At 43.5% G+C, this 13,688-nt stretch overlaps 2 protein-coding genes across 2 annotated transcripts; one reads left to right on the top strand and one right to left on the bottom strand.

Annotated features, from left to right (window-relative positions):
* Nucleotides 1-6: 6 nt before the first annotated feature.
* Nucleotides 7-5,922, top strand: wdr21 (WD repeat domain 21). The gene is made up of 13 exons (XM_071478896.1): nt 7-476; nt 618-751; nt 986-1,143; nt 1,626-1,708; nt 2,190-2,292; nt 2,438-2,581; nt 2,820-2,869; nt 3,130-3,209; nt 3,531-3,623; nt 4,085-4,182; nt 4,328-4,504; nt 5,026-5,140; nt 5,225-5,922. Exons 1-13 carry the CDS (start codon nt 364-366, stop codon nt 5,488-5,490), a joined length of 1,614 nt encoding a protein of 537 aa, XP_071334997.1. The 5' UTR covers nt 7-363; the 3' UTR covers nt 5,491-5,922.
* A 56-nt stretch (nt 5,923-5,978) lies between these two features.
* zfyve1 (zinc finger, FYVE domain containing 1) lies at nt 5,979-13,472 on the bottom strand. The gene is made up of 13 exons (XM_071478895.1): nt 13,308-13,472; nt 12,331-12,855; nt 11,996-12,239; nt 11,633-11,893; nt 11,300-11,514; nt 10,985-11,091; nt 10,545-10,653; nt 10,360-10,457; nt 9,997-10,114; nt 9,517-9,687; nt 8,789-8,969; nt 8,523-8,636; nt 5,979-7,729 (listed from the first exon to the last, which is right to left on the bottom strand). The coding sequence occupies exons 2-13, from the start codon at nt 12,817-12,819 to the stop codon at nt 7,497-7,499; spliced, it is 2,340 nt and encodes a 779-aa protein (XP_071334996.1). The 5' UTR covers nt 12,820-12,855; nt 13,308-13,472; the 3' UTR covers nt 5,979-7,496.
* Between the last annotated feature and the right edge of the window lie 216 nt (nt 13,473-13,688).

The raw sequence follows: 13,688 nt of genomic DNA, 5'->3' as shown, positions 1-13,688 counted from the left end.
ATGACATTTGGAGGCGGGACAACATGGAAGGAACTTGATGTACAGTAGTTAGCTCATGAGGTGCTAAAGCTGTAGCGCTTATCAGTTTAATAAGAAAATAAAAATCGTTCGCCTGTCACGGAAGGCGTATTTATTGACCTGTTAAAACCCTCTTCACATTTATTCCTGTTAAAAGTTCAGCGTCAATACCAAAACGTGTCGAGAAGGATGTGTAGCTAACATTAGCTCTAGAGTGCTAATGACAAGGACTTGCTAACTTGTGCTAACAAGCAGACACACTGCCTCCTCCGAGCTTCACACGCCCGCACACACAGGCGTGAATGAGAGACGACGTGGTGTGAGGACCTTTACACACAAGCAGGGATGAAGAGGTGGACTTGGCGAGAAGGGCAGAGACCGCACAGGCGACAAGGGGGTGGTTACCGCCGCGGCTGGTACAGAGACAACCGGCAAAGATCAGCACAGGATGAGCAGTGGTACGTTGAATGAAATGTGGACACATATTTGAGGTACTGCGATATGTCACAGCTCAGCATTGGCAGTGCATGTCAGTATCAGTAATCGACTTTTGTTCATTTTGTTTGTGTTTAATATTGAGTCTTTATTTCATGTCACAGGTATGGACACAGTGATGCAGGACCGTCACATAGAGTATCTGAGAGGAGGTGTGATAACCAGTCTGCCTCCTCTTCTTCTTCATCATCTGCCTCATCCTCATCTTCCTCCTCGAAGGCCAGCAGTGCTGCTCCAGGTCAGAACCAGAAACCCTCTTCTTAATCAAACAAACAAGAGAAAATTATATTTACATTTGTCCAAGGTGCGGTTTGTTGTTGTTTGTATTGATTGTAACACAAAAGCTGCTTCATATGCATTCTTGTCTTGAACACTGGTAGCACAACCTCATGTGAAAGCACCAGTAGCAAATGCCGCAACAGAAAATAAACTTGGTTCAGTCTTTGCATTTTTTTGATTGTTCTATTTCCAGAGCTGCCTGGTTTCTACTTTGATCCAGAGAAAAACCGTTACTTCCGTCTGTTGCCGGGACATAACAACTGTAACCCGCTGACCAGAGAGCAGCTGCAGGAGAAAGAAAAGGAGAAACAGAGAAACAAGATGCTCGCAGAGGATGAAAAACCCAGAAAAGTAAGTCTGCTGCGGGCTGGGGGGGGGAGGGGTAATCTCCATCTTTCTCTATGTTTGTCTTGAGACTCTTTCCATTTCCACGAGTGTTACCTTCAAGAGGAGCAATTTATATAGAAACCGAAATGCCTAAATTGTAATTGTCATCAAACAAAAGCCTGTCATATATGTAGTCTTGTAGACTGAGCTGAGGCATTTTGGCCCACAACAAGGAGAAACTGCCAGACTGCAAATTGTGGTCGGTCACTCACTTGGTTACTCATTTACAGTCACTGAGAGGACAGTGTGTGAGAACTCTGTGAAAAACAACACAAAAAAGTTGATTCTGATAGAAGCAAGCATCCCATCTTCTGGTTTATTTTAAGAGAAGAAATAAATGTTTTCTATTGTAAAGTGACTACAGATAGATCACCATTAGCTGTGTTCTAAAACATGTGGGCCTGGATTGGCTTCAGCCCTGCTTCATGATATCCTCTCCTTGGTAGAAAGCACCAAGAGCAGGACTGAACACGTCACTTCTGCTGCAGAAGAGACACCTTGGCTTGTTACCGGAGAACTCCTATTGCAGGTACTGTATCGCACTGCTGTGTGCACATGCATACAAAGACACAGAGCTGCTCCCCTTGTGTCCCATGTTTCAATACCCACAGCTGTAATACATTACAGTAAACAACCCCAGTCAAACAAAGACTAACTTGAACGCTAATCAGTTCTGTATGTGTAGAGTGAGGTTTCTTTGTAGCATTGCCGACCTCTAACAATGACGCTAAGCATTCATGACGTGGGTTTTGAAACAGTCATGGAGAAACAAAACAAAAGCAGGCTAAAACATAGTCAGAATATTGTGCAGTTTGAATTATATGACTTTATTTCACTTCCAGTTACGTCAGCAGCCTAAATGATTTATATTCAGCCTTTCGGCAAACACTTCTTTAAATAAACAGACACATTCACTTTGATAGCTGAAGAGAAGTGAGTAAATTATTCTTGTTCTGTGAATAGTCTGTGGACAGTGGTAGTCAGTTTCCATGGTTATTCTGTGTCTCCAGGTTGGTCCATGAGGTGAAGGTCAGTGGAATGAGACGCCACAAACTAGAGATCCAGAGCACAGACAACAGCAACCCCAACACTGACAACTTCAGACTCATAGTGGTGAGACCACACAGAGACACACAAACAAAACACCTCAGGGCTGATTCATCACTGCATATTTAGACAGTCACTGTTCGACATAATTAGTGTATTTTTGCTGGTGTCCATAACTTGCTTTTGCTTAATCTTCCCTCATCTTCCTCAGGGAGACTCGGCATGTGAGCGAGTGTTTACAGTCAACGATGTCTCTCACGGAGGCTGCAAGTACGGCATCATGAACTTCAGCAGCAGCAGCCGGGGCTCTCTGTCTGTGGAGATGTGTGATAACCTCTACTTCACCAACCGCAAGGTGGGAGTTTGACGCTACATTGGTTTAGTGGGATTTTTATTAGGTTTAAATGTCAAAACAGTACAGTTAAACCTAGTAAATTACCTCAGCTGCTTTGAATCCCCTTTAAAGGTTTTACAGTGCAGTATATCTGCTGTCAGTATTGTCAGTTCCTAAGAAAATTAAATGTTGTAAATGTGTGTTTTTAATCCAACCGCATTGAATTTTGACCATTCAGCTCTGGCTAAATCTGTTTCAGGTGAATTCCATCTGCTGGGCCTCAGTCAACTACCCAGACTCCCATGTGCTGTATCCTGCTTCAGTTTTATTAGAGTCCATATGTGCAACTCAAGTGCTGCTTTGGGTTCAAAAGAGAGGATCTGTATTTGACATGCTTTCATTAGAATGGAAACATAATGTCTCATCTCTGTCAAGCATCCTTCTTGAAACAGATTCCATATTGTCACACAGTCATTTTTCACATTGTAGTTCTCTTAATTTTTGATTTCCACAAGTGTCTTATTTTGGTTGACACTGGTTTTGTTTTCGTTGACTGAGCTGACTATCAGGCTTTGTCTGGTCGGAGTGGCAGACACCCCTGGCTGCGTCAGTTTACTTCCTGCTTCCCTCTTCAGCAACTCCAACCCAGGTTAGATTAAATAGTTTCCTTTGATTTATCAATTCATTTGAGATTTTAAACTAGCCTATTAAATCTTATTCCTCTTGCTCACAAGCACTTTGCAAGATTTTTTCATAAGGCATTGGTTTTGAAAAAGCACTTTTTTGCCAAGATAATTATGTTTCATTTTGGTCTATAACTCCTAACTGGCCTCCCAGTCAGCTGCGTTAGTAACATACTCATATGTCTGCAGACTAAAGTTGATCAGAAAGGGCATATTTCATGTTGATATTGATTGGTTTACCACAAATGAATGTTTCTCCTCTTTAATTCTTTTCCCTCTCTCCTCAGACCAGCCGGGGATGCTGTGTAGCTTTAAGATATCCTCAGCCTGGTCTTGTGCTTGGTGTCTCAACCCACAGTTTGACAAGACCTTCAGCACTGGTCCGTTCCATCATCATCGTTCTTTCTACTCATAATCAGAGATAATAATTACAATCAGTCATAGTCACTGGCATCTGTGGAGGATTTTGGTTGGTTTGGCTGCAGTTATCGGCTGCTAAACAGCCTCTTAAATCACACCCGCTTTGTTTGGACTGAAACAGAACTGCAGCAACACATGTTGGAAACAAATCATAGACTGTATCAGTAGTTCTTCAAAGGCCACAGTGGGGTCACAATCACTGCACGTGCACAGAAACGCAATCAGTTTAAGGCCATCTCAGGGTTACAGGGTCACAGATACTTCTAATATGTTTGAAAGACATGATAACAGTATTCAAGTGTGCAGAGTAACCTAATTTCTGATAATTGATGTAGATGATTAAAATAAGACAGCTACATAAATTTCCTCTCCACAAAGTTATAAATCTAAAATAATTATGTGTTCTTGCGTGTGTTGGCAGGCCTGTCTCGCAGGGTAATTGTGAAAGATGCAGAGACGGGCCGAACACAGACGTACAGCGTAGGCAGCGATGTCTTGGCTCAGCAGTTTGCCCTGAGGGTGAGTCATTTGTTACATCAAAGTGATGCATGTTTGAGTTCACTGGAAATATGTTTTCGTGTAGATTTCTCTTTGACGTGACTCAGAACAACACCAAGCAGAAGGAGAATACCAAGGAAATAAAAAGACCTCAATTCTTCCTCAGGTCCCAGTGCTGTTTAATGGTTGCCGATCGGGGGAGATCTTCAGCATCGACCTGCGGCAGCGTGGCCGCAGGGATCAAAGCTGGAAGGCCAGCCGCTTCCATCAAGAATCAGCCATCACCTCCGTCCGCGTCCTCCAGGATGAGAACTATCTGCTTGCTGCTGACATGCTGGGCCAGGTGAGGTTAAAAATAATATTTCTGAAACACTTTTGAGTCCTGCTATAAATATTTGTGTCTAAATTACTGGTATTGTATTTATGTTTTGATCCTGAGATGAGGTTAATGTCCCAAGTGGAAAGTTTTGGCACCTGCCACATAAGTCACTTCAAGGTCAACATGGGTGTTGACAACCTGTAACAACTTAGTGGTTATAAAAATACACAGCACTGTTTGTGTTTCCAAAACTATAATCAGACTGTGAGCTTTGGTGACTGACAAAGTGGTAAAGAATGACAGAAAGGTATCATTAGGGAAAATTAAGATTGTGATTGAGCTGTTTGGGCTCTTTACAATGAGGCTAAAGTTGTACTTTACAGCCTTTCACCCAAAACAAGTCGGTATGAGTAATTAGCTTGAATTTATCCCAAGTCCAAACTTCAGCAAAGGATCCAAGTAAAATCCTGGGATCCTTGAGAAGAAAATAAACCCTGATGGATTCTATTGCTTTACCATTGTGTGTTTTCTTCATTGATGTGCAGATCAAGCTGTGGGATGTGCGAGTGACAAAGCCAGTGCAGGAGTACAAAGGACACTATAATGAGCACGCCTACCTTCCTATTCATGTCAATGAACCTGAGGGGCTTTTGTTGGCAGGTAATGTGCTCTATCAGTGTATTCACCACTGAGACTGGGTTTGCTTTTCAAAGCTTGTTTGACTGATGTGTGTTCTCTCCACAGTGGGTCAGGATTGCTACACAAGGTTATGGAGCCTAAAGGACGGCCACCTGCTGCGGATCATCCCATCACCCCACCCGGTCGCAAACGACCTGATCCCAAGCGTCGTCTTCTCCTCCAAGTTGGGTGGCTGCAGGGGGCTCCCCGGCCTGCTCATGGCTGTGAAACATGACCTGTACTACTTCCCATACAACACTGACTACCAGGAGGGAGGAGAGCTGCAGGCTGGATTTTGTGAAAACACTGAAAATTCTTCCTCTGACACATGATTTCTAAAAAATGGACACCATCATTTTTTTGCTAAATGCACAAATGGTGTCATGTTTATATACAGAACCCGAAGGTTTTGTATATAACTGAGAGGCTTGCAGTGCATTTCCTCAAGGGGGGACTGAACTTTTGTTTTGGGAGATGATCTCAGAGAAGTAACATTTATGTCTCAGGGGAATGTTATATTTCACAGACTTGTTTGTGCCAAAAGGAAATAGAAGTGCTACACACACGAGTGAAGACAATTTCTACCGTTAGACATTGCTCACTGTAACCTTTTCAAAATAAGTGTACTTACTGAAAACATGATTGACTTTAATGTGTAATGTAATTTAGGATGTTTGAATCTGAATTTGAAATGAACAAAACTGTGTTTATACTGTTGACTGACACAACTTTTTCTAATGTTGTTACAAAAAAAAAAAATCAAACACAGTGATCTGATGAATTATTTTTGTTCTCTAAATGACACACACAAACTCTCATAAGAGGTTTCTGCAGTTTAATACATAGTGTAGGCATACATGAACATAAAGGTATTGATTTGTTCCACGTGATATCTGTCTTCATTGAACATCTGTCTCTGAGATGATGAGATAGTTCACTCATTCGGGTCAAAGTCTCTTATTTCAGTATAATCAAACCCACTCTCCAAGTCAGTCACTGAAAGAAAAATCCTAGATTCACTTATCAACACAATCAGACCTCACAATGCCTGGGTTTTCAGTCGAAAGCCTGACTACATCACATGTTGCATTTATAAGATAATTGTCAGGTACATTGCTCATAAAAAGCTCTTCTCTAACCAGCTACACAGCCTGAGTTGACAGAGTAAAGGATTATTACTCTGCTAAATATTCCCTGTTTTGAGGGACCAGCCTCAAAAAGATGCTTTGTTGTCTTCTCTGTACCATATTGCTACTGTGAGCCAGCCACTCTGTGAAAGCAGTTTCTGTTGCATCCCATCCCGCTGCAGTCAGATTTGTCTTGTTAACACATAGTAGTTTTTTTTGACATTTTAAAAACGCAACGAGGCCATTTAAAAAAAACGTCCTTGTTAAAGTAAACTTATTTTTCCATATATGTATATTCTATGTAACATTTTAAACAGTCAATGTGGGCAGCATTATTAAGGCTGTTCTATTATCATCTGCCCACTCAGATGCTCAAACACCCACAAAAGGATCAAGGGATTATATAAGTAGTTATTACTGAGTAATTATATAAGCTGGAATGCATCTCGGTGCTACAGGACACCAGTGGCTGTAGATTGTGGGATTACTCCTGAAGCCACAGAGTGGCAGGAAAGCTAAAGCTAGCAGGGCTGGAGCAGAGGGAAATTACAGTAGATCCAGTCAAACGCGGATGAGATTTCGTTGTCGTGGATCATTTTTCAGGTTTTCCCTCATTTCCTCGAAAGCCATTCTTAAACATTATGTCCAGAAACAATCTTAGACTAAAAGTGCTTCCCTGGAATCAGTTAGTACTTCTGTTATTACATGGTTTATACATGTAGCCCCAGACTACAAAAGGTGCTAATAGTACTAGTGTGTCACACTGAGAGGGATTGTCAAAGGGGTGACGGTTTCATGTGCATCAATACAAATTTGAAAAGGGTCTAAAGGGGCAGGTGGAAATTTACCTGAACTCAACTGGAAGCAAGCATGTACTGTACAATACTCACTTCGATCATATCTCTGAGGTGTTTTATCTCTTCTGTCTTCTTGGTATTCAAGTCTCACTCTGACTGGCGCCTCTTCACAGTGTAAAATATACGGATGTTTAAGTGAGATAGCATCGAGGGACTGAAGTGACGTGAGGACAGCTTTAAAAAACAATAAACAGCGTCCAACCTGCCACAGACAGTCAGGTGGCAGCTGAGAAAAGCCACTAAAAACAACAAGGATCTGAAGTTTTTTAGCCAGAGTCAATGATGTCAATTCCAGTTTTTTGTAGAAGTCGCTGTCCTCAAACATTACCGCTCTGACTCCCGCTCCTGGTCCTGCTAGAGCTCCCCAGGTTTCTGGTTGCAGCCGCTGCAGACCCTCACAGGATGATCCCAGCCCCGGGAGGGCACAGAGCGACGCTCTTGGGAGCAGTCGTCGCACACGCCCTGGCCACAGGCGCGACAGTGATGGATGGAGAGACGTGGGGTGAACTCCCTCTGGCACTCGCAGCAGGAGTGGATGTCCTGATCAGGGACCCAGTAGGCCGGCCGAGCTGCATCCTTCACCAGACCTGGACACACGGACAAAAGAGAATGTAGTTGTTATTATAACTGAACAGCCAGGGTGTCTACTGATGAGGCAATTTAAAAAAAAACAAAAACAAAACAGACATACCCATTTCTCATAGCTTTGCATTAAGGCTGAAAGATAACGCTTCAGCATCAACACTACATATCCATGTTTTATAGTCACAATGCAAAGGAGGAAATGTGGTAAAGCCCCAGGTCATGTTACACTAAAACTGATGTAGCTTAACTGAAAAGACAAAAATATACGATAATCTATAATAATGTTTTTAAATTTCATGAATTACTGTGAGGGAAAAAAAAAAGTTTTGTCCAACTGATAAATAGCAAGTTACATTTAGAGCTGAAATAGTAGCTGACTGATTGGTAAATCCACAGACAGAAAATCAGGTAATTGTTTAAGTATTTTTTAAGCTAAATACCAAAGCCCTCTGGGTCCATCTACTGAAACATAAAATCTTAGTTGTAGCCTGAGTCACATTTATGACATAATCCTCATTACTAGTTTTGTATAAATATATTAAATGCATCCAGTAAAAAATTTAAAAAAGAATACTTGTTGATCACTGACACAAGCATATTTGTGAAGCAATCTCATAAATGCTGGACCAATTGAAGATAAAAGTTTAAAAAAAAAAAAAAGGTAATTTTTCAAAAATTCCAACACAATCTTCTACTAATCTTCTAAAGTATCAGGAGTTAACAAACAGTTTTCACTGTTGAACGACAGCTGGATAGAATGATTGTGTTGATAATGCAGACAGATCAAACACTCACCAAGAGGTATGTCGATAGCACCAACTACAGCTCCTAAAGTGTTCTGAACAGCCTCCCCAACCTTCCTGGCTATCAGGGTGCCTCCTTCCTCCTCCAAGGCAGCGTCCAGCAACTCTACAACAGGAGAACATGCACTCATCAGGTATCAGGCATCATAATGTAAAGAACCACATCCAGAAAACTGATATCACATCACACAATTAAGAAGAACTTGTGTAAACACGTCTCAATACACGCTGGGCGAAAAGCAGGACTGCTTTGCATACCAGTTGGGATTCCCCTGTTGTGGAAACATGCATCGCAGACTCGCACGGGTGCAAGGCCCCAGCCCCTCTCCGGGACCGGCCTGGTTTTGGAGGAGCAGGCGTCACAGAAACCCTCTCCACAGGCACGGCAGTGGTGCTTGGTGTCGTTGGGTTGGAACTCTTCTGCACATTTATGGCATTGCTACATCACACACAATAATGATAACACGTGAGTCTACTGCCAGTTACTGTAGCTATAGATCTGATAAGGAACATTTTGAAGACACGCTTTCCCTTGAGAATATGGATATTTTCAACCAAATCCTGTTTGGATAGGAACCACAGGGTGTAACTATTGTGTAACAAACAGTCTGGGTATCTATTGCATGTGTATGTGGTTCAGGCCTCAATGATCTAAATCTCAACCATCTGTCCTCTTTTCCCACCCTCCATCCACTGCTGCGACTGAGCAACAAATCTTCCTCACAATCATACCTTTGTTTTCGATGTTGCATCACTGCTATCGGTCCTAAATCTGCCACTACGCTGTTATAAATGCCAAATAACTCAAGCAGAAAGGCTAAATGCAGGTCAACAAGACCCTGAACTGTGTAACATGTTGTGGTTCATGGAAATCAATGACAACAAAAGGATGTTATATGACTGTATTTGCCCTCAGCCAGTGTTTCGCAAAGTACACTCTGAGAGTTCGTATTTGTTCTAGTTTTAGTCCAGTTTTAGTCATGTACCAGGATAAGGGAGTTGGGTTTCCAGTAGGCGGGAGCAATCTGGTCAGTAAGCCAGGAGGTGACTGCTTTGGCAGGCTTGACGCTGAGTTCAGACACAGACTGAGAAATGTATTTCACTCCATCCAGCAACCTCTGAGCAGCATTGTTGTTGTCTTTCAAAAACCCGTCAGACTGAAAAGAAGGCAAGGAAAAAACAACAGAGTGAAGATAAAAAGCCTCACCGGCACTGACATACGGCACAATTTATCCTGCACGCTTCTCTACTCAGCACTTTTGTTTATGTATGCTCAGATCAACATGTAAACATCCAAAATGCTTTCCTGGGCTTCTATGCACAACCAGCTGGCAAGAATTAACAGCAAAGCCCACAGTGGATGTGACTACATTCACTTGACTTAAAACCGTTAAGTTCTTGGCTGGAAAACTTTGTTTAATTGGTTTAAGCAGAATCTCGTTTAAACTGTTCCACAGTGGCCTTACCCCAGGCCAGATGTGCTGGATTTCTGTTCTGACCACTGTTTCCACTGGGTCCTGGTTTCCATACCAGTACTGCCTGCTTCTGTAGATCACTGCACAGTTGGGGCACTCAATGACATACCTAGGCAAAGACAAAAAAGACCTCAGTTCCAGTGTCAAGGGGACGACTTGGTGGTCTTGGTCTGTATTGCAGAGCTGCAGTATATTTATTAGAGCACTTTCTGTTGTTATAGCGGGGCAAAACCAACACAAGTAGATGGACCATGCTTGGTAATGTTTTTATCATAATGAATGAGGCTATATTAAATTATTTGTGCTAACACAGAAGCCATTTCCATTCATTTTCAAAACGGCAGATGGACTCACCCAGACCAGGCGTAGATGGCCAGGCCAAACCATGGTGAGTCAGACGAGGCCGTCGTCTTGGGAACCACTATTACCTCTTTCCCTCCCTCATAGCAGGCCTGAAAAAATCAGCACACACACTCAGTAACTCATCGTGCAGGCTTCCTTCAGCACGCGCTTGTGTAGCAGTGTGGGTTTGAACTTGCCTTGCAGGTGTAGATGCGATTATCGTACTGTGCAGAGTAGCGGCAGCGATGTTTGGCTTCGTGGTCGAGTCCTTCCTTTAGGTGATTCATGCTTCTCTTACAGCCTGAACTGAAAGTGGGAGCACACCAAAGATAAAGGCCAGAATTTGTAGGTGTATTATTATATTCATATAGTAATATTATTATTTATATAATTATAGTTAACAGAGCTGAATCACTGCGGAAACTAAGAGGACCAGTGTGAAAACCACAGAAAAATAAATATAGTTGCATATTGTGATGTGCTCCTTCATTATACCTCCGAGGGCAGCTGTCACATCTGAGAATGTCAACAAATATAAAACCTTTTCTGTCATGTTTGTTTTTCTGTCTCATGAATGATCATTTCTGTCTTTCTGTGGCTGAACTACAGGTGGAGAACACAAGTGAGAGACACACACCCACAGCTGAGGCAGATGCTGGAGCAGGTGAAGTACTCATCCGGAAAGAAGGAGTTACTGGTCATGTGCTCATCTGCAATCTCCCCACTGAAGCGCTCACTCAGGGCCTGAGGGCAGGAGCGAGGAGGAGATGGAAGAGTCAATAATGCTCACTTTGGGTGATTCTGACTCTACATTGTTCACTGACTGACTGAAAAGGCAACATAAGCACATTCATGCTGTGTTTACGCAAAAGTGTTTCTTTACTTCACACTGCCATATGTCCAGATAAAAGGTTATATAATACACATTTCCTCATAGTGCAACCATCGCTACCTGCAGAGCCTTGTAGATGACACTGGCAGAACGAGGCGAGCGGGTGGTGTTGTTATCCAGCTGTTGTTCCAGGCTGCGCAGCAGGCCACTGAAGTCTGTGGGAGGGTTGTAGGTCCGAGTTCCACGGTACTGGATGGAGCTGAATGCTTCTGGAAACAGACCCAGCTTCCTGAAACGCTCCTGAAGCAGACGCTCAGCAGACTCAGATGGTTTGTCTAGAGTGGGAGACGCAGACAGAAAGTGAAGGAGAGGATAACTTGAGCATCTTGGAACAACCTTTTGAGAGTGTTGTCATAATAAAGTACAGTCCAAGTCATATGAGCTTTATTTAACCTGATCCCAGTAGTTTGGTGTGGACGGTCTCATGGAAGATGATCACTGCAGGCCCCAGAGTGGACAACGGGACGTCCAGACCACAGCGGCTGGTAGTCGCCTTCAACTCTCTGGTGAAATGTTTCAAATAGGCATCTGATGCATCACCAAGGAACTTGAAGAGATCGTCATGGAGACGGTCAGCATGGGTTCTATAGATGACGACATCAGAGATGGCCAGGACCTTGAGGAGCAGCCGAGTTCGCTGACCCTGATTGGCTCCTGGTGACCAGTGTAAACAAGAGCAATGAAAGCCTGTTAGTTGTGAAAAAACAGCCCCCAACTATCCCTTTTTATTTCATGATATTAAGCAAATCCCCATACCGGCCCCAAGTAGTCCCTCTGTGTCGATGACCACAACCCAGTGCGCAGGGTCCATAGCTGCCCACACACCCACAGTGCCGGAGTCCTGGGTGGGTGAGGTCTTGAACACTTCTCTCCCAAGGAAAAATGTATGGTTTAGGGTGTGGGACTTGCCCTCCCCAGTGTTCCCAAAGATGGAGACCACCTTGAGGAGCTCATCTGGTCTGCAGCCCAGTCGTCTGACAAAGTCCTCCTCATCCTTCACCTGAGAATCCACACAAGATCAGCCACACCATCAGGCCATCACATGAGCAAGGTGTGAACAATGCATGAATGACATCTTCCCACACGCTCACCTGCATCTCCTCCTTCTCGTCCACCAAAAGGAAGCTGCACACCTGCTCCAGCTTGGCCCTCAGGATCTCTATCTCTGCCTCCCCAGCAGTCACGCTGTTCTCCTGGGGAGCTTTGGCTGGAGGATAAGGCGTCAGAGGGTGCTTCCTCTTGTTGACTCCACTGTGGGTGCGCTTCTGGCAGTCTAAACACAGGTTGATCTTACAACCCTGGCAGCGCACCACAGCTCTGAGCCGTCCTCCGTTGACAGAGCAGCTGCTGTCTCCTTTACAGGAGTCACAGAAAGGAACATGTCCTGGTGCAATCCGAACCCGGTCGTGATTCCTCATCCGCTCCTGGCGATGGAGCTCCAGTTCACAGCGGGCACACTGCAAGCTGCCGCACTCGTCACATTCAAACGCAGCCTCATCTGAACCCCCGCAGGCGTAGCTCTCTTGACAGACTAGGATTGTGTTCATTCCTTTATCTACAGCCGGACCTTGACCACTCATCTCAAACCTGCCAGGTCCGGACAGCCTTTGGTGTAACTTCGATTGCAAAAGCAATGCAGATGGAAGACACGAGGTTATGGCACAGTTAAGCAAGTCTCTATGATCGGATGTGATGTAACCTTTTGGTTCAAATTCTCCAAAGAGCCAATTCACTTAAGTGTAATACTGTTTTCAAAAAGTGCTATGAAATGTTCAGCTGAGCTTGTTACTGCTTATTGTCAATATTCAGTCTGGGTAAAGCAAGTCCAGGCAGCAATACCTGTCCTGACTGGTAATTACTTGGTGTTTTGGCACAACAGTTTGCTAGCTAACATTAGCTGCCCTGCATCTCTTGTCCTGTATTTTGTAATGTGGCGATGCCAAGGTGCTGTTTAAAAGTAGGTCATTATGCCCAAGAAAACTCAGTAATAAACAGTCACTGGCTAACATTAGCTACACAAAGAGAGACACTTCTGAATAACAAACAACCTTCATTTCAATCGACTGACCTAGCAAGCGGCTAATAGTCCGACAGACGACGGCTGTGTCGCTAAGTTAAACGCTGCCTCAGCACAGTCTAAAACCGGACACGTACCCTAACACCACACCGCCGACTGCCACATAGAGAAAGTGGGCTAGCTGAGCTGTTTTGTCTCAGACCTAGTAGATGTTGTTGCTTTTACATCAGCTGATCGGCTTGTTTTTATCCAGAGGTCAAAAGTCATGAAGATACAATGCATTTTGGGTAATGAAGGAGTTACGAGTCGCATAAAAGAACAATTGTTTTTATTCTGTTTATAAACTACTGCCTTCGTTTTTATAGTACATATACTAACTTATATCCCTCACATGGTTTCTAAATGCACTTTTTAAAAAGCTACTAAATTAAA

Source organism: Trachinotus anak, unplaced genomic scaffold (assembly GCF_046630095.1).
Source record: "Trachinotus anak isolate AG129_WGS33_773 ecotype Australia unplaced genomic scaffold, CSIRO_AGI_Tana_v1 ptg000005l, whole genome shotgun sequence".
In the NCBI taxonomy this organism is placed as follows: Eukaryota; Metazoa; Chordata; class Actinopteri; order Carangiformes; family Carangidae; genus Trachinotus; species Trachinotus anak.
Note: the sequence above shows the minus strand (reverse complement) of the source record. Positions and strands in the feature narration are given on the sequence as shown.